At 46.3% G+C, this 21329-nt stretch overlaps 1 protein-coding gene across 4 annotated transcripts in view; it reads right to left on the reverse strand.

Moving 5' to 3' along the window:
• LOC137524864 (UDP-glucuronosyltransferase 1A1-like) overlaps positions 1-21329 on the reverse strand; it is a 227004-nt gene that overhangs the window by 100650 nt on the left and 105025 nt on the right. The window contains exon 1 of one of the 4 annotated variants that reach the window (XM_068245291.1): positions 133-1002. The exons of the other annotated variants lie outside the window; for them this stretch is intronic. Within the exon in view, the coding sequence (XP_068101392.1) occupies positions 133-987 (855 nt within the window). The 5' untranslated portion in view covers positions 988-1002. Of the gene's footprint in view, positions 1-132; positions 1003-21329 lie in introns of those variants that run through there. 4 annotated transcript variants of the gene reach the window in all.

The following is a 21329-nucleotide window of genomic DNA, read 5'->3' on the forward strand; positions in this document are numbered from 1 at the left end:
CTGCAAACACCAAGTGCAACTAATAAGGAATGTATAGTTAACTTTTACTAACCACAAGTAACAACAAAATATTATGAACAGTTGCCCTCAAACCACAATTTGAAAACTTATGTAATTTAGCTCTGTACCTACTTGAGTCAGAAGACTTCTTTGTGCGCAGTTGATGCCCCCAATTAGGACCATATTGGGCATAATAGGTCTTGGAAATTCGAATATAAAGTCATATCTCAAAAGCCAAACAGAAGCTCTGCCAAACAGATCCAAAACTGTGACATCCTTCTGCAGGAAATCTGAAGCCAGGCGGGCAAAGGGAGCATAGAATACGCGACACATTATATACTCAATATAACTTAATATGAAGTTGTTCACTCTCTGCCTAAAGTTCATGTGATCTGTATACTCAGTAAAAAACCTGGGAACATATGAAGGTGGTGTTGGAGACTGTGCCGCTTCCAAGTCTGCCCCGAAGAATGACGCTCTTACGAAGGACAGAGTAGGAAGAGAAAGATGTTCAGCAATGATTTCTCCACAGGGGTAGGATGCATCAGTCAACATAGCATCAAACTTGTACTCCTCTAGATACTTCATAAGGCCTTCATTTCGCAGGAGGCTTTCACACTGTATGACCACATAACTGGTGAGGGTTGCTATTTTATCATACATCAGTATCATATTCTCTAGAGCAGACCTTCGTTGAAACGTCTGATGACCAGTTTCAGTGACCATTGAATCCATAAGCTCCTTAGGGTAAGGCACAGGAAAAATTCTCACTGTGACGTTATCCATCTTCTTCACATACATATGAACTTCAGGGACAACCAAAACAATCTGGTGACCTCTTTGTGACAAACTCTCCACCAATTTTCTCATGGCAAGCCAAGGACTTCCATCCATAGGTATAACAAGCAACTTGCTACCTTCAGTTACTGTAAACGATGTGCAAAAAAGGATCCCAAGAACACAGAAAAGCAAACCTCCGGTATACATGGCTAAATCCGAGTTCAGAATAAACGTTAGGCTAGGTGCAAAGTCTTTTTACAGAATGAACTTTGACCATAAAAAGAGCATTATGAGCCTGAAATCAGTGCTAACACAAAAAGAAAAACACACAGGAAAAAGTAAATGCAATCCGGCCAGTTGGTGATCGACGAGTGCTGACATGCAATGCTAAGAATATGCTAGCAAAGACACTCAGTAAATACCTTACAAATAAGGGAACTGCATACCTACATGATTTACAAGTATGAATGTGGACAGATTTAGAAACAGTAAACAATTTAGAAACAGTAAACAAATATTACAAAAAAGGAGTATAGAAGACAATCTCCATGCTTTGCTGAATGGAATCTTTTTCCTTTGCTCCCAGCCAAACCCAGTGGGTGTCAGAAAACATAAATGCCTGAGATATTCAGTATGATAAACTCCTTTCAACAGAGAAGTTTGAAGATTGATGGGAGAAAGAAATATAATGCAGAACAGAGTTTACATAGCGATGCATGCAATATCATTTAAAACCTCCCTGGCGGTATGATTATTTCCAGATTCTTTTTCCAAAAGCGGTGAAATTTTTTCACAAGCTTTCAGACCCTAAAAATCATACCGCTTGATAGATCTGCAGCAGCCCTGCACATTCCACACCTCAGATGGATCCAATTCGGGATTACTGCTCAGAACTGCAGATTTTCGTCCCGAGCCTGACTCGGGGTTACCGCTAGGGAAAGCATGTAAAACCCCATACACACGGGTGAATAGATGTCGCCCTTCAGGAATTGGGACCCTGTCTCCTGGGCAACATTGCTGGGCCTATGCTGTACAGACGTGTTCTGTTGCAATGCAGGCGAGTGTAGGGTTTACGTAGTGGTGCAAACATGACATCATGTGGCAGGCGAGGCAGTGGCGAGAAGAAAGGTCACGTCTCGGCCAAGTTGATCTACCTGGTGGATCGCTTGCAGGGAGGCGGTCAGGGTTATGAGATACTGTACACACATTAGATTATCGGCTGAGGTCGTCGTTATCGGCTACCTCACCTGATTTTAATTAAGCGTGTGTGTATGGGCCTTAAGACATAGAAAAATGAAGAGAAGACTAAGTAATTACTGTTATGGTGGCCACTAATGATGCAACCTTTTTCATTCAGTCTTACCATTTTTAAGTAATATAAGGGACTGTCTAAATGATTCATGCAATATATTTACTCAGTTTATCCTTATACTACATAGATCTGGTAAGATTGGATGTAAAAGATTGTATCACTAGTGGGGAGTGGAGGAGACACCTAATGTTGCTGTCTGGGGATGAGAGGGCACCTAATATGGCTATACTGGGGGGCCCAATGTTAACTTTTGTCCAGGGACCCATTTTATCTAGAACCAATGCTCCTTAATTTGGTATTTTCATATTAGCCTTTCGAACAGTGGTGCTCAGCAAGATTTCGGATATCCGAACTACCCAGATAATCCGAACTTTTTCCACTATCCGAACTTTGAATAGCAATTCGAATATTTTTTAAAATCCGAATAGAGTATCCGAGCAAACTCAGATTTCCCATCTGAAATCCGAAATCCGGGCGGATAGTTAGTTCAGCTATCCGAGCAGAAGCCAAAATTACCTTCAATGGCAAAAATCCCTTTCGAAGGCATCGAGAGAGAAAGAGAGAGAGAGAGAGAGGCCTCCGGAAGAGGTTTTTGCCATTTAAAGAGACTTTTGGAAGCATTTTAAGCCATTTTTCAGGTCACTTCCGGTTTTCTATCCAGATATCCGAATCCGGACGGATACTGAGGTCAGATATCTGATTCGGATCCGGATTGGAAAATTTTAAACTCAGATATCCGACCCGGGTCGGATATCTGGGTATCCGGATCCGAATTAGATCTAGATAGTGAAAAGTGGTATCTGAGCAGCACTGCTTTCGAACTAACAAATAATTGGCTAACAGCTGATTTGAGATGGTGGGGAGAAAACTTCAGAAGGAAATTAGCCGCTCCCCTCCTCTGACTAAAGGTGTGTACACACATCCGACTTTATGCCTGATTGTCATTTGGATTGGTCATTTGAACAACTTGTCAGGCAAACAACATGTTGTTTAAATGTCACGTACACATGTCCAACAAAGCGGCTAAATGTCACGTACACATGTCCAACAAAGCGGCTAAATGTCACGTACACATGTCCAACAAAGCGGCCAACAATCTAATTTACATGTCTTTTGACAGACTAGACGTTCAGTTATAAAAGACGTGCGTAATCACGTTGATAGAAATCCTGGTATCCTGTACCTCTACTCACATGCTCCGACGTATTAGTTGGTCAAACAAACGCTGGTCGTTTGTACACACGTACGGACCTGACAGTCGTTTAATGACAGTTGGTCCAACTGATCCGCCAAGCGGATCGGGCAAAACAGCTGTTATCAGTCGCTCGACTATGCATGCCCACGTCCAGGGCTGATCGGAACAGCTGAATTCCGATTTCGTCGAAATTCCGTGTACCGCAGGCGAAAACCGAATTTCGTGTTCCGAATTTTCGTGTTCCAAGTGCATTTCTATTGAAGTCAATAGTGCCAGCTTCCGCGGTTAATTGTAAAGCCCCCATAGATGCTATCATCACCAAATTTGGCATGTATATTAAGCAGATGAGTAGGAACATGGTAAAAAAAAATTGTGAAAAGACCTTATAGTTTTTGAGCAAATCGATTTCAAAGTTTCATAGGAAAAATGGTTTTAAACTGTGTAAAATGACACTGCTGCAGTACAGGTTACTGCATTCCGAGTTCTGTATACAAATTGTATACATTTCATGAAAACAGACAGCGTGGGGTCCCCCCTCCCAAGTCTCCTTAACCCCTTGTCCCCCATGCAGGCTGGGATAGCCAGAATGTGGAGTCCCGGCCACGTGGGGCTTCGTACCCTGAGCTATACCAGCCCGCATGGTCCGTGGTATGGGGGAGGGGCTCTGGAGGAGAGGGGCGGCCAACCTCCCCCTCTCCCCCAGAGCCCTTGTCCAATCCATGGACAAAGGGGCTCTTCCCCACCTCCGGTGGCCCAGGAGGAGGTGCGGGCCGCCGACGTCCTGGGGGGTTCATGGTGCCATCCGGGGTTCCCCTTTAACAAGCGGACCCTGGAAGCCGCCCCCTCCCAGGAGAAATGAGTATAGGGGTACACAGTACCCCTTACCCATTTCAGCAGAGTTAAAAAAAGAAATAAAAACACGTAGAAAAAAGTCCTTTATTGTTCTAAATTAACCAGGGATACTTACCTTGCGAAAATCCCACGCCAGTATCCTTAGGAGTGGTCCCACGCCAGTATCCTCTTAGGACATCTCACCACCCTCCCACACCGACGAACTCCCACCACTGAATGGTCACAGTCAGCCTCTGCATCTGTATAGCAGAGGCTATGAACACTAAAATGTTGCCTTTGAAACAAGAAATTTCGTCAAACAGTGATGCGATCAAAATGGCCACTGGGAAATCCCAGAACGCTGGAGGCCACACTAGAGTGGCGAAACCAGCAATTTTTCACATAGATGGTGGGTCCAGGTGACCAGAGTAGGAGGTGCCCTGGTCCCCTGGACCCACCTATTTATGTGAAATAACGCTCAATCTGACACTCTGAGGTGGCCTCCGGGGAACGGGGATTCCCCAGCAGCCATTTTGTTTATTACACTATTTGCCGAAAATTCTTGTTTTAGCAAACAATTCTCGTGTTTCTAGCTTATGCAATACAGATTGCAGAGGCTGTCTATAGCCATTCAGCCCCGTGAGTTGGGCGGGTGCGTGGGACCACCCCTGAGGATACTGGCGTGGGACCACTCCTGAGGATACTGGTGTGGGATTATTGCAAGGTAAGTATCCCTCGTTGATTTAGAATAATAAAGGACTTTTTTCGTTGTCGTGTTTTTATTTCTTTTTTTAACTCTCTGCTGAAATGGGTAAGGGGCACCGTGTACCCCTATACTCATTTCTCCTGGGGAGGGGGCGGCTTCCGGAGTCTGCTTCTTAAAGGGGACTCCCGGATGGCACCATAAACCCCCCAGGACGTCGGCGGCCCCCACCTCCTCCTGGGCCATGGATTGGACAAGGGGTCGGGGGGCTCGAGGAGGCTTGGCTGTCCCTCTCCTCCAGAGCCCCCCCCATACTATGGACCATGCAGGCTGGTATAGCTCAGGGTGCGAAGCCCCACGTGGCCCGGACTCCGCATCCTGGCTATCCCAGCCTGCATGGGGGACAAGGGGTTAAGGAGGCTTGGGAGGGGGGACCCCACTTGCTGTCTGTTTTCATGAAATGAATACAATATGTGTACAGAACTTGGAATGCAGCAACCTGTACTGCAGCACTGTCACTTTACACAGTTTAAAAACCATTTTTCCTATGAAACTTTAAAATCGTTTATTTCAAAAACTATAAGGTCTTTTCACAAAAATTTTTTTTTACCATGTTCCTACTCATCTGCTTAATATACATGCCAAATTTGGTGATGATAGCATGTAAGGGGGCTTCACAATTAACCATGGAATTTAGCACTATTGACTTCAATGTAAACGCGAATTCGGGTACATGGAATTGCCGAATTTTCAAGTTTCGAGTGCTTACTCAGAACTGCCAAATTCCGATAGCAAACTCGGAATCCTAGAGCTCAGCCCTACACACGTCCAATTTGTCGTTCAAATGACAAGTTGATCGGAAAAGTTGGATGTGTGCACGCACCTTTAAACTAACCTCTCCTCTTCCTAACACTAACCTCCCCTATCTGATGCCTAACACTCAGGCTCATACTGACCCAGCGGGAACTCGGGAGAATCCCCGGTGGGCCACGGGGCCTCCGTCTCCAGGCCCCGTATCGAACGGCAGGAGGGGGTAGTACTGCAGGAAGGTGGCGGCTTGGTCACACAGGGGCGGGGAGGGGGCCCAACTCCCCCCTACCTCACTTGGGTGCCCATCCTTGCGCTTGTTGGCACTGCACACCGCCCGGCATCCTCAGACCAGCGGTAGCTACACTGAAGATTCTTGTAGATGTTGCCCAGTGACCTTGCATAAACAGGAAGTGACATCACTGCTCACTTCCTTTATTTGAAGTATACGCGCCGTCACTGAGCAGCGTATGCACGAATCTTCAGTGTAGCTACCACTGGTCTGAGGATGCCGGGCAGAGTGCAGTGCCAGCAAGCGAGAGAGGGAGACCCCGGGCACGGACCTTGTGGTAACGGTGAGTCCCTGCCTGCCTAACTCTGAACCATATGTACATCTCACTACCTATGCGGGGATGGGGTAATCTGGTTAGTTGCTACCTATACTGCAGGGAGTGGGACTTGGCTACCTATACTACAGGGGGGCTTGGCTATCTATACTATAGGGGGGGCTTGGCTACTTATACTAAGGGGGGCTTCGCTACCTATACTTCGTGGGGCTTGGCTACCTATACTACGGGGGGGCTTGGCTACCTATACTACAGGGGGACTCGACTACCTATACTACAGGGGGGCTTGGCTACCTATACTGCAGGGGATCTTGGCTACCTATACTACAGGGGGGCTTGGCTACCTATAATGTAGGGGGGCTTGGCTACCTATAGTACAGGGGGGCTTGGCTGCCTATACTGCAGGGGATCTTGGCTACCTATACTATGGGGGGACTTAGCTACCTATAATGCAGGGGGGCTTGGCTACCTATACTTTGGGGGGCTTTACTACCTATACTACGGGGGGCTTGGCTACCTATACTTAGTGGGGCTTGGCTACCTATACTTCGTGGGGCTTGGCTACCTATACTACGGGGGGGGCTTGGCTTGGCTACCTATACTACGGGGAGACTTGGCTACCTATACTACAGGGGGGCTTGGCTGCCTATACTGCAGGGGGGCTTGGCTACCTATACTACGGGGTGAGGGGGGGTGGCTGCCTATGTTACAGGGGAGGGCTTGGCTGTCTATACTACTGGGGGAGGCTTGGCTACCCATACTACAGCGGGATGGGAACTTGGCTACCTATACTACAGGGATGGGGGGGGGGGGGACTTGGTGAGCACTACTTGATGCAGTCAGTCAGGGGCAGCTTTCAATTGCTGGCCTTGGGAGGTAAAAAGTACAAATCCAGGCCCTGCCTCTGTGCCCAGCTCTGCCCCCCACATGCTGCTTGTTCGTGCAGTGGCAGCAGCCAGGCCACAAGTGGACAGAGTAGAAATAGGTGGGGGCACCCTCCCAGCGAGCCAAACCACAAGAGGACACTCGGGAATCGGGACAGAGAAGAAGAAGGTGGGGCACCCTCCCAGTGTCACCCTTCTCCTGAACCTGTGTCACCCTCCTCTCCTCCCCACTGTCATCCTTCTCCCCACCCAGTTTCACCATCCACGGTCACCCTGCTCCTCCCCACTGTCACCTTCCTCCCCGCCCAGTGTCACCCTTCTCTCTACTGTCACCCTTCTCCCCACCATCATCAATCCTCCCCAGTCATCCTCCTCCCCACCTAGTTTCACCCTCCACTGTCACCTACCTCCCACCCAGTGTCACCTTCCTCTCCATTGTCACCCTCCTCCCTACTGTCATTCTCTTCCTCACCCAGTTACATCCTCCAGGGTCACCCTCCTCCCACCCAGTGTCACCCTCCTCTCCACCATCACTCTTCTCCCCACCCAGTGTCATCCTCCTCTCCACCTTCACCCTCTTCCCCACTGTCATCTTCCTCCCTGCCCAGTTTCACCTACTAGTGTCATCCTCCTCCTACCCACTGTCACCTTCCTCCCCACTCAGGTATTGGAGAGGAGAGGTTAGTGTTAGGTATTGGAGAAGAGAGGTTTGTTGAAGGGCCTATTTCCACTACACGCGGATTCTGGATGCAGAAAACTGACTCCAATGAATGCCTATGGGAAACCTGCATCAGAAAAATCGTTTTAGTGGAAACAGGACCATAGGCATTCATTGGAGTCAGTATTTCTGCATCCAGAATCTGCGTGTAGTGGAAACAGGCCCTTAGGTATTGGAGAGGAGCGGTTAGTGTTAGGTATTGGTGAGGAGAGGTTAGTGTTAGGTATTGGAGAGGAAAGGTTAGTGTCAGGGGCGTAGCAATAGGGGTTGCAGAGGTAGCGACCGCATCGGGGCCCTTGGGCCAGAGGGGCCCCGGAGGGCTCTCCATCAACTACAGTATTAGCTCTCTATTGGTCCTTTGCTCATAAAAATCACTTCTATAGATACTTTGAATAGTGGTAATCATCAACAAACTGTTCCCCACCCCCTTCTTGCACCTCTGACGCTGTAGTTGCCATTGGCTGGTTTTGGTGCGCCGTATCAATTGTTATGTATAGAGTGCTTAGGGGCCCCATTATAAAACTTGCATCGGGGCCCACAGCTCCTTAGCTACGCCACTGGTTAGTGTTAGGTATTGGAGTTGAGAGGTTAGTGTTAGGTATTGGAGAGAAGAGGTTTGTGTTAGGTATTGGAGAGATGAGGTTTGTGTTAGGTATTGGAGAGAAGAGGTTTGTGTTAGGTATTGGAGAGGAGAGGTTAGTGTTAGGTATTGGAGTTGAGAGGTTAGTGTTAGGTATTGGAGAGAAGAGGTTTGTGTTAGGTATTGGAGAGATGAGGTTTGTGTTAGGTATTGGAGAGAAGAGGTTTGTGTTAGGTATTGGAGAGGAGAGGTTAGTGTTAGGTATTGGAGTTGAGAGGTTAGTGTTAGGTATTGGAGAGAAGAGGTTAGTGTTAGGTATTGGGGAGGAGAGGTCAGTGTTGGGTATTGGAGAGGAGCAGTGGCGTACCTATGGTATTTGGCACCCGGTGCTGATTATCCACAGTGTCCCCCCCCCCCCCCCCCGTAATTGGGGCTACGTTGCGCGAAAAATGTGTGTGGTCATAGACCAAAATGTGGGTGTGGTCACGGGTGGAGGCAAGTTTACATGAACTTAGCAATGGCGGGACATTAGATTAGGACAGTGGTGGCGAAAAGTCACTTATCTATCGCAAAGTGCCAACAGCAATTTAAACTAAATACAAACATTCTAACTCATACATGAACATTATGGAAAATCCAAGTTAAAAATAAACTGTGAAGATAAACCATTTCATCCATCCTACTCCTGAAAAATGTATTTTTTTTTAGAACCCCCCAGTGTCACCCTCCTCTCCACCATCACTCTTCTCCCCACCCAGTGTCATCCTCCTCCCCACCTTCACCCTCTTCCCCACTGTCATCTTCCTCCCTACCCAGTTTCACCTACTAGTGTCATCCTCCTTCTACCCACTGTCACCTTCCTCCCCACTCAGATATTGGAGAGGAGATGTTAGTGTTAGGTATTGGAGAGGAGAGGTTTGTTTCAGGTATTGGAGAGGAGAGGTTAGTGTTAGGTATTGGAGAAGAGAGGTTTGTTGAAGGGCCTATTTCCACTACACGCGGATTCTGGATGCAGAAAACTGACTCCAATGAATGCCTATGGGAAATCTGCATCAGAAAAATCGTTTTAGTGGAAACAGGACCATAGGCATTCATTGGAGTCAGTATTTCTGCATCCAGAATCTGCGTGTAGTGGAAACAGGCCCTTAGGTATTGGAGAGGAGCGGTTAGTGTTAGGTATTGGTGAGGAGAGGTTAGTGTTAGGTATTGGAGAGGAAAGGTTAGTGTTAGGTATTGGAGTTGAGAGGTTAGTGTTAGGTATTGGAGAGAAGAGGTTTGTGTTAGGTATTGGAGAGATGAGGTTTGTGTTAGGTATTGGAGAGAAGAGGTTTGTGTTAGGTATTGGAGAGGAGAGGTTAGTGTTAGGTATTGGAGTTGAGAGGTTAGTGTTAGGTATTGGAGAGAAGAGGTTTGTGTTAGGTATTGGAGAGATGAGGTTTGTGTTAGGTATTGGAGAGAAGAGGTTTGTGTTAGGTATTGGAGAGGAGAGGTTAGTGTTAGGTATTGGAGTTGAGAGGTTAGTGTTAGGTATTGGAGAGAAGAGGTTAGTGTTAGGTATTGGGGAGGAGAGGTCAGTGTTAGGTATTGGAGAGGAGCAGTGGCGTACCTAGGGTATTTGGCACCAGGTGCTGATTATCCACAGTCACCCCCCCCCCCCCCCCGTAATTGGGGCTACGTTGCACGAAAAATGTGTGTGGTCATAGACCAAAATGTGGGTGTGGTCACGGGTGGAGACAAGTTTACATGAACTTAGCAATGGCGGGACATTAGATTAGGACAGTGGTGGCGAAAAGTCACTTATCTATCGCAAAGTGCCAATAGCAATTTAAACTAAATACAAACATTCTAACTCATACATGAACATTATGGAAAATCCAAGTTAAAAATAAACTGTGAAGATAAACCATTTCATCCATCCTACTCCTGAAAAATGTATTTTTTTTAGAACCCCCCAGTGTCACCCTCCTCTCCACCATCACTCTTCCCCCCACCCAGTGTCATCCTCCTCTCCACCTTCACCCTCTTCCCCACTGTCATCTTCCTCCCTACCCTTCCTCCCTACCCAGTTTCACCTACTAGTGTCATCCTCCTCCTACCCACTGTCACCTTCCTCCCCACTCAGGTATTGGAGAGGAGATGTTAGTGTTAGGTATTGGAGAGAATAGGTTTGTTTCAGGTATTGGAGAGGAGAGGTTAGTGTTAGGTATTGGAGAAGAGAGGTTTGTTGAAGGGCCTATTTCCACTACACGCGGATTCTGGATGCAGAAAACTGACTCCAATGAATGCCTATGGGAAATCTGCATCAGAAAAATTGTTTTAGTGGAAACAGGACCATAGGCATTCATTGGAGTCAGTATTTCTGCATCCAGAATCTGCGTGTAGTGGAAACAGGCCCTTAGGTATTGGAGAGGAGCGGTTAGTGTTAGGTATTGGTGAGGAGAGGTTAGTGTTAGGTATTGGAGAGGAAAGGTTAGTGTTAGGTATTGGAGTTGAGAGGTTAGTGTTAGGTATTGGAGAGAAGAGGTTTGTGTTAGGTATTGGAGAGATGAGGTTTGTGTTAGGTATTGGAGAGAAGAGGTTTGTGTTAGGTATTGGAGAGGAGAGGTTAGTGTTAGGTATTGGAGTTGAGAGGTTAGTGTTAGGTATTGGAGAGAAGAGGTTTGTGTTAGGTATTGGAGAGATGAGGTTTGTGTTAGGTATTGGAGAGAAGAGGTTTGTGTTAGGTATTGGAGAGGAGAGGTTAGTGTTAGGTATTGGAGTTGAGAGGTTAGTGTTAGGTATTGGAGAGAAGAGGTTAGTGTTAGGTATTGGGGAGGAGAGGTCAGTGTTAGGTATTGGAGAGGAGCAGTGGCGTACCTAGGGTATTTGGCACCCGGTGCTGATTACCCACAGTCACCCCCCTCCCCCCCCCCCCCCCGTAATTGGGGCTACGTTGCGCGAAAAATGTGTGTGGTCATAGACCAAAATGTGGGTGTGGTCACGGGTGGAGACAAGTTTACTTGAACTTAGCAATGGCGGGACATTAGATTGGGACAGTGGTGGCGAAAAGTCACTTATCTATCGCAAAGTGGCAACAGCAATTTAAACTAAATACAAACATTCTAACTCATACATGAACATTATGGAAAATCCAAGTTAAAAATAAACTGTGAAGATAAACCATTTCATCCATCCTACTCCTGAAAAATGTATTTTTTTTAGAACCCCCCAGTGTCACCCTCCTCTCCACCATCACTCTTCCCCCCACCCAGTGTCATCCTCCTCTCCACCTTCACCCTCTTCCCCACTGTCATCTTCCTCCCTACCCTTCCTCCCTACCCAGTTTCACCTACTAGTGTCATCCTCCTCCTACCCACTGTCACCTTCCTCCCCACTCAGGTATTGGAGAGGAGATGTTAGTGTTAGGTATTGGAGAGAATAGGTTTGTTTCAGGTATTGGAGAGGAGAGGTTAGTGTTAGGTATTGGAGAAGAGAGGTTTGTTGAAGGGCCTATTTCCACTACACGCGGATTCTGGATGCAGAAAACTGACTCCAATGAATGCCTATGGGAAATCTGCATCAGAAAAATTGTTTTAGTGGAAACAGGACCATAGGCATTCATTGGAGTCAGTATTTCTGCATCCAGAATCTGCGTGTAGTGGAAACAGGCCCTTAGGTATTGGAGAGGAGCGGTTAGTGTTAGGTATTGGTGAGGAGAGGTTAGTGTTAGGTATTGGAGAGGAAAGGTTAGTGTTAGGTATTGGAGTTGAGAGGTTAGTGTTAGGTATTGGAGAGAAGAGGTTTGTGTTAGGTATTGGAGAGATGAGGTTTGTGTTAGGTATTGGAGAGAAGAGGTTTGTGTTAGGTATTGGAGAGGAGAGGTTAGTGTTAGGTATTGGAGTTGAAAGGTTAGTGTTAGGTATTGGAGAGAAGAGGTTTGTGTTAGGTATTGGAGAGATGAGGTTTGTGTTAGGTATTGGAGAGAAGAGGTTTGTGTTAGGTATTGGAGAGGAGAGGTTAGTGTTAGGTATTGGAGTTGAGAGGTTAGTGTTAGGTATTGGAGAGAAGAGGTTAGTGTTAGGTATTGGGGAGGAGAGGTCAGTGTTAGGTATTGGAGAGGAGCAGTGGCGTACCTAGGGTATTTGGCACCCGGTGCTGATTACCCACAGTCACCCCCCTCCCCCCCCCCCCCCCCCCCCCGTAATTGGGGCTACGTTGAGCGAAAAATGTGTGTGGTCATAGACCAAAATGTGGGTGTGGTCACGGGTGGAGACAAGTTTACTTGAACTTAGCAATGGCGGGACATTAGATTGGGACAGTGGTGGCGAAAAGTCACTTATCTATCGCAAAGTGGCAACAGCAATTTAAACTAAATACAAACATTCTAACTCATACATGAACATTATGGAAAATCCAAGTTAAAAATAAACTGTGAAGATAAACCATTTCATCCATCCTACTCCTGAAAAATGTATTTTTTTTAGAACCCCCCAGTTTTATTTTCTGTTTTAAAAAGCTAAAAAAAAGTAGGTTTAATGCTATTGTCTCATATGATGATGATTCAGCTTTTTCCATAGTCTCGCAGTTAGCAATCATGAGGCCCTCAACAAGACAAATTCAGCAATCTTCAGGCCCCCAACAAATTATGAGGCCCCCAACAAGACAAATTCAGCAATCTTGAGGCCCCCAACAAATTATGAGGCCCCCAACAAGTCAAATTCAGCAATCATGAGGCCATCAACAAGACAAATTCAGCAATCTTGAGGCCCCCAACAAATCATGAGACCCCCAACAAGACAAATTCAGTAATCATGAGGCCCCCAACAAGACAAATTCAGCAATCTTGAGGCCCCCCAACAAATCATGAGGGCCCCAACAAGACAAATTCAGCAATCATGAGGCCCCCAGCAAGACAAATTCAGCAATCTTGAGGCCCCCAACAAATCATGAGGCCCCCAACAAGACAAATTCAGCAATCATGAGGCCCCCAACAAGACAAATTCAGCAATCATGAGGCACATAAATAGACAGCATTTCACATAAATGGGCAGAATGCCCCCTTAATATGGTAGACACCTCTCACCTGGCTTCTGAATTCTCCTCTACTGGCTGCTGTGCCTGGCTGGCAATACTATTTTTGTCTGGATTGGGGATGATGTGTGGGCTGAAAGGCCTGGCGGTGATGCTGTGGCCTGACTGGCGGTGATGCTGTGGCTGGGCTGGCTGGCGGTGATGCTGTGGCTGGGCTGGCTGGCGGTGATGCTGTGGCTGGGCTTGGCTGGTTGAAGTAAATGCTGGCCTGACTGGTGGTGATGCTGTGGCCTTTTTGCCAGTGATTCTGGGCTGGTTGGCTGGTGGTTATGTTGGGTTGGCTGGCCTAGATAGTTTAGGTAGTGAGAGGTGCCCCCTAGTTTAGGTAGTGCCAGGAGCCCCCCAGTTTAGGTAGTGACAGGAGCCCCTCAGTTTAGGTAGTTACAGGAGCCCCCCAGCTCAATTAGTGACTGGAGTCCCCAAGTTCAGTTAGTGACAGGTACCACCCAGTTTAGGTAGTGACAGGAGCCCCCAGTGTATGTAGTGACAGGTGCCCCCCAGTTCAGGTAGTGACCGGAGCCCCCAGTTTAGGTAGTGACAGGAGCCCTCCAGTTCAGGTAGTGACTGGTGACCCCCAGTGTGTGTAGTGACATGCCCCCCAGTTCAGGTAGTGACAGGAATCCCCAGTTCAGATAGTGACAGGGACACGTGAAAGATGCGGCGGCGATGTTTTTTATCAATCGAGCCGCTAATGCGGCTCGATTGATAAGATCCAACACGACGGAACTCCCCACCGCCGATTCCCTGCTCGCTGCCCGCAAGGGGACAATGGCAGGAAATCGAGCAGCAGATAAGCGGCGCAGCGCGGGGACGAGCGGAAATCGAGCGGGTATTTATTCCGACGCACGCGCGGCGAGCGGGGATGCTGCGGGGACGCGGAAGAAGCGATCCGGCGGTTAATCAAGCCGGCGGATCGCCGCCTCATCTACACGTGTAGATGAGGCTTTACAGTATTAAGGTTTATTGCACAGTCATACAACTTAGCACCCAAATGAATTTTACCTCCTTTTGTTCCCCCTAATAGAGCTATCTTCTGGTGGTCTCTGATTGCTGCTGTTATTGTCTTGTTTTTATTTTAAAAAAAAGGTGTTTTTTTTCCATTTTTAGTATTTTCCCCCCTCCCTATATTGTTCCTTGACTGTGATACATACACTACATTATACAGTGGTTTGCAAAAGTATTCGGCCCCCTTTAAGTTTTCCACATTTTGTCATATTACTGCCACAAACATGAAGCAATTTTATTGGAATTCCACGTGAAAGACCAATACAAAGTGGTGTACACGTGAGAAGTGGAACAAAAATCATACATGATTCCAAACATTTAAAAAAAAACCTGCAAAGTGGGGTGTGCGTAATTATTCAGCCCCCTGAGTCAATACTTTGTAGAACCACCTTTTGCTGAAATTATAGCTGCCAGTCTTTTAGGGCATGTCTCTACCAGTTTTGCACATCTAGAGACTGAAATCCTTGCCCATTCTTCTTTACAAAACAGCTCCAGCTCAGTTTAGATTAGATGGACAGCATTTGTGAACAGCAGTTTTCAGATCTTGCCACAGATTCTCGATTGGATTTAGATTTGGACTTTGACTGGGCCATTCTAACACATGGATATGTTTTGTTTTAAACCATTCCATTGTTGAACTGGCTTTATGCTTAGGGTCGTTGTCCTGATGGAAGGTAAACCTCCGCCCCCAGTCTCAAGTTTTTTGCAGACTCCAAGAGGTTTTTTTCCAAGATTGCCCTGTATTTGGCTCCCTCCATCTTCCCATCAACTCTGACCAGCTTCCCTGCCCCTGATGAAGAGAAGCACCCCCGGAGCACGATGCTGCCACCACCATATTTGACAGTGGGGATGGTGTGTTCAGAGTGATGTGCAGTGTTAGTTTTTCAACACACATAGCATTTTGCATTTTGGCCAAAAAGTTTCATTTTGGTCTCATTTGACCAGAGCACCTTCTTCCACATGTTTGCTGTGTCCCCCACATGGTTTGTTGCAAACTGCAAACGGGACTTCTTATGCTTTTCTGTTAACAATGGCTTTCTTCTTGCCACTCCACTTTCACGTGAAATTCCAATACAATTGCTTCATGTTTGTGGCAGTAATATGACAAAATGTGGAATACTTTTGCAAACCACTGTACATGCATAGGCATCAGCCTATGCATGTTATTAGATTGGGAGCCATTAGGAGGGACAGTTATGTAACAGTTCTGTCCCCTGTACAACACTGTGCTAGATCGCAGCGCTGTACACATAAATAATTGCTCTTTTTTGTTTCAGCCTGCCAGCTCCGATCGCTGTTCGCAGCAGCCTCCTGGCACCCCCTGCAGGGGACACGCGCTAGTGCTCATTCCCTGCTAATCCCCCGAGGCCCGTGTTGATGCAAATCGGCGTTAGACGGTCCTGTGCCTGCCACTCTCCCACCGCCCATCGGTGTGAAGTGGTTGGGAAGTGGTTAAAATTGGAGTGATACATTCTCTTTTTGTGGCTAGAAAACAAATTCTTCAAATGTGGAAGAGTTCTTCCCCTCTCTCCCCTATCATGTGGTTTGTGTAACTTAACAACTCATTGAAGCTTGAGAAAGTTATCTATGCACATTTGAAAATTTGGTGGGTGGGGGAGGGGGTGGGTTTTTTTTGGGTGAGTATGGGAGGAGGAGGTGGGGGGAAAGAAATAGGGGTTTGGGTGGGTATGGGAGGAGGAGGAGGTGTGGGGGGAGGGGAAAAAAGAGAAAGGGGGGTTTAAGAAGAGTGCTGCGGAATCTGGGGCATTATACAGGTGTTTTTCAGCAATAATGATGGCAATATTAACAGTGGGATGAGTAGGGAAAGAAACAAATCAAGTAGTATAATGTGTATGAAAAGGTAACGTGTGGCAGGAGGGCCTGATAGTAAAGTTCCGGTAGGGGATCAAAAAGACGTTGGGGATACAGAGCACATTCAATACGGTGGATCACAAGGAAATATAGTAAAATAGAGGCAGGAGAAAAAGTAGTTGCTTACCAGCATTTTGGCCGGGTAACACCTCGCGCCTCAGTGCCACGGTGTTCCAGAACTGCTGATTAAGTTGTGCGTGGTTCAACCCCCTAGCCAATCGGCATGCGGGGTGGGCCGATGATTTCTCGCCAAGCGGGGGGATGCAACCTTTTGGTTTCATTGTTCAAGTGCGCATGCGTGCGACCTTAACGTCGCACTTATGACCTAAGGAGAGGGCAGAGTGGTGCAACGATTGTGTTGCATTGAGGTGCATTCCAGGTGGCGGCGGAAGTGGTTTGCCCGACGTAATGCGCATCTAGTGCGCATGTGCCGGGGTTTCCGCCCGCCATTGTTAAAATGGGCAGAATGGGAAAGGGCACTCTACATGCTATTATCTTAAAACCTGGAGGAACAAACGAAAAAATTGATATAATGGTAACTTAAAGACATATTTAAAAATTGTAAAACAACACGTTGAGGGCCCGTTTCCACTATAGCGTTGTGGAATCGCCGGCGAATCACCGCAGGCAAATCGCATGCGGGTGCGATTTCGCATGCGTTTTTTGCCGCGATTTCGCATAGGTTAGGGTGATGCGATTTTAACCATGTCACTGCCTGTGTGAATTAACATGGGTACCTATGCGAAATCGCATGCGAATTCGCGGCAAAAAACTCATGGGGAAAACGCATGCGATTTCCCTATTAAATACATTGCGTGCGATTCGCCTGCATTCCACACGCAGGCGAATTCTGAGGGCCCTAGCATGCAGATTTTTTCTGCACAGAAAAACGTTCAGGAAAACGGACAAGTGGAAACAGTCCCATCCACTTGTACTGGCTATGCGAATTTGCATGCGGGCATCGCATGCGAATTCGTGATAGTGGAAACGGGCCCTGACTGTTTTTAACAAAGATATTTCCTGAAAATGTATTTATGTATTTTACAATGGGACTACAGAGTGTAGATGCCATCTAGTGGACAATATTAGTAGTGTTTTTTTTTTTTTTAGCACTGTATGATCAGTATATTGTACAAATAGGATGCATATTTTAAAATTGCAAACCTCATGATAGGCATATATGCTGCTGCAGCCTAACAAAACTATGATAACCTTTTTTGTTCTTAAGATGACAATCCTATAAATAAGGAAGAGAATAAATTACATCAGAAGAACAAAAATATAGTAATAAAACTTGATAAATGAATGGTGTTCATGGGATATATACATTGTAGTAAAATATAAAACATGTAAAAATAATGAAGATGATGGAAGATATATAAAGGTGAAAATAATGAAAATAATAATGCCCCATATTCCGCAGCACCCATTCCCTTCTCAACCCCCCTTTCCCTCCCCCCCCCCCCCTCACCTCCTCCTCCTCCCATACCCGCCCAAACCCCTATTTTTTTCCCCACCTCCTCCTCCCATACCCACCCAGAAAAACCCCACCCCCTCCCCCACCCACCATTTTTCTACTTTACCTTTCCAAACGAGCACATAGAGAAACATCACCACCTCTAGCATATACTAAGGTCATATATGTTATATATATATATATATATATGTTATATATATATATATATATATATATATATATATTTGTATGTGTATGCATTTTGTTCGAATGCACACCAATATGTGCCTCTTATTCCCACCAGTTGTGTACTCCAACTATCTATTGCCTGATGAAGCGAAGTTTAGGCCTGCAAAACGCGTTGCGAATAACCCCCTGGAGTGTACCAATAAATTTACCTTATCTTGAATATACAGCTTGTTGTGTCTGCTTGGAGGAGGTAAGTCCACCGCTGCCTCCTAAGCATTTGTTAACTTTTTTAAGAACTGATTTTATTCTTTTGGCGCCTCTGTTCTTTATTACGGTATATTCAATATCCACCCCTGGTGGAGGGGGATACCGCTTTCTTCTCCTATCTACAGAGAGCGACTTCTTATTCCTGAGTGGGGACAGGATAATCTCTTCACCTGCTTATACAGTGGTTGCCTGGAGGTAACCCTGGTTTCTGAGTATACTTCTACAGGGAGTGCAGAATTATTAGGCAAGTTGTATTTTTGAGGAATAATTTTATTATTAAACAACAACCATGTTCTCAATGAACCCAAAAAACTCATTAATATGAAAGTAGTTTTTAGTTTGTTTTAGTTTTAGCTATTTTAGGGGGATATCTGTGTGTGCAGGTGACTATTACTGTGCATAATTATTAGGCAACTTAACAAAAAACAAATATATACCCATTTCAATTATTTATTTTTACCAGTGAAACCAATATAACATCTCAACATTCACAAATATACATTTCTGACATTCAAAAACAAAACAAAAACAATCAGGGACCAATATAGCCACCTTTCTTTGCAAGGACACTCAAAAGCCTGCCATCCATGGATTCTGTCAGTGTTTTGATCTGTTCACCATCAACATTGCGTGCAGCAGCAACCACAGCCTCCTAGACACTGTTCAGAGAGGTGTACTGTTTTCCCTCCTTGTAAATCTCACATTTTATGATGGACCACAGGTTCTCAATGGGGTTCAGATCAGGTGAACAAGGAGGCCATGTCATTAGTTTTTCTTCTTTTATACCCTTTCTTGCCAGCCATGCTGTGGAGTACTTGGACGCGTGTGATGGAGCATTGTCCTGCATGAAAATCATGATTTTCTTGAAGGATGCAGACTTCTTCCTGTACCACAGCTTGAAGAAGGTGTCTTCCAGAAACTGGCAGTAGGACTGGGAGTTGAGCTTGACTCCATCCTCAACCCGAAAAGGCCCCACAAGCTCATCTTTGATGATACCAGCCCAAACCAGTACTCCACCTCCACCTTTGCTGGCGTCTCAGTCGGACTGGAGCTCTCTGCCCTTTACCAATCCAGCCACGGACCCATCCATCTGGCCCATCAAGAATCACTCTCATTTCATCAGTCCATAAAACCTTAGAAAAATCAGTCTTGAGATAGTTCAGTGGTGGTCGTCTTTCAGCCTTTCTTACCTTGGCCATGTCTCTGAGTATTGCACACTTTGTGCTTTTGGGCACTCCAGTGATGTTGCAGCTCTGAAATATGGCCAAACTGGTGGCAAGTGTAATCTTGGTAGCTGCACGCTTGACTTTTCTCAGTTCATGGGCAGTTATTTTGCGCCTTGGTTTTTCCACACGCTTCTTGCAACCCAGTTGACTATTTTGAATGAAACGCTTGATTGTTCGATGATCACGCTTCAGAAGCTTTGCAATTTTAAGAGTGCGGCATCCCTCTGCAAGATATCTCACTATTTTTCACTTTTTATCTGAGCCTGTCAAGTCCTTCTTTTGACCCATTTTGCCAAAGGAAAGGAAGTTGCCTAATAATTACGCACACCTGATATAGGGTGTTGATGTCATTAGACCACACCCCTTCTCATTACAGAGATGCACATCACCTAATACAGTGGAGGAAATAATTATTTGACCCCTCACTGATTTTGTAAGTTTGTCCAATGACAAAGAAATGAAAAGTCTCAGAACAGTATCATTTCAATGGTAGGTTTATTTTAACAGTGACAGATAGCACATCAAAAGGAAAATCGAAAAAATAACCTTAAATAAAAGATAGCAACTGATTTGCATTTCATTGAATGAAATACGTTTTTGAACCCCTACCAACCATTAAGAGTTCTGGCTCCCACAGAGTTCCTCCACTGTATGCTTAATTGGTAGTAGGCTTTCGAGCCTATACAGCTTGGAGTAAGACAACATGCATAAAGAGGATGATGTGGTCAAAATACTCATTTGCCTAATAATTCTGTACTCCCTGTATACTCATCTCATTTATCCAATTATTAACCTCCCTAGCGTTCTGGACGAGCTAGGCTCGTCCAGAGACGCCGGACTTGACCGCTCAGGCCCCGCTGGGCCGATTTGAAATTTGTTTTTTAAAACACGCAGCAAGCACTTTGCTTGCTGCATGCCTTACCCAATCGCCGCCGCCCGCCGCTGATCCGCCTCTACCCGCCGTGATAGAGCGCCCCCCCCCCCAGCCGAGACCCCGTGCGCTGCCTGGCCAATCAGTGCCAGGCAGCGCTGAGGGGTGGATCGAGTCTCCCTGTGACGTCGCGACGGGATTTCCGGGCGGGCCATTGCGCCGGCGGCGATCGGAGGGGTGGAAGGGACGCTGCAGGTAGGGGGGAATCATGTAGCTAGCGCTAGGCTAGCTACATGAAAGATAAAAACAAAAATGTGCATAAAACGTTCCCGCGACCGCAGGGCCGCGGGAATCAGAACACCAGGCAGGTTAATACTTACTACACAATATTGGGCTATCGGTTCTCTCTTTTTACATACTTGATTCAGAAGACTTCTTTCTGCGCAGTTGATGCCCCCAATTAGGATCATATTGGGCATAATAGGGCTTGGAAATTCAAATGTAAAGTCATATCTCAAAAGCCAAACATAAGCTCTGCCAAACAGTTCCAAAACTGTGACCTCCCTCTGCAGGAAATCTGAAGCCAGACGGGCAAAGGGAGCATAGAATAGGCGACACACTATAGACTCAATGGGCCTGATGCAATTGTCAGACTCGCCAGGGTTAAACGCTGGTGAGTCCGATAATCAGGTGACAATAAAGCCGCCTGATCCTATTACACTTAGCCCTAGGCAGGGTGATAAATAAAATCGCTTGGGCAATATTATTGCCCAGCAAGTTCCTTACACCCTATCCTATTACACTTTGCATGCCTCCGGGAAGCGATGCTTCCCGGCAGACATGAGTTTTAGCTTAGACCTGTAAAAAATCAGGTCTAAACATGCTAACGCACATCATCGCCGCTGCATCTGGGAGTCTACTTTAATAAGGAGTCCCCCAGAGTTCCCCGCCGGCCGCCGCTCGTCTCAGCAACCCCCCACCTGGCTGCAGAGATACT

The sequence above is a fragment of the Hyperolius riggenbachi genome, chromosome 7, assembly GCF_040937935.1.
Source record: "Hyperolius riggenbachi isolate aHypRig1 chromosome 7, aHypRig1.pri, whole genome shotgun sequence".
NCBI classification, from domain to species: Eukaryota; Metazoa; Chordata; class Amphibia; order Anura; family Hyperoliidae; genus Hyperolius; species Hyperolius riggenbachi.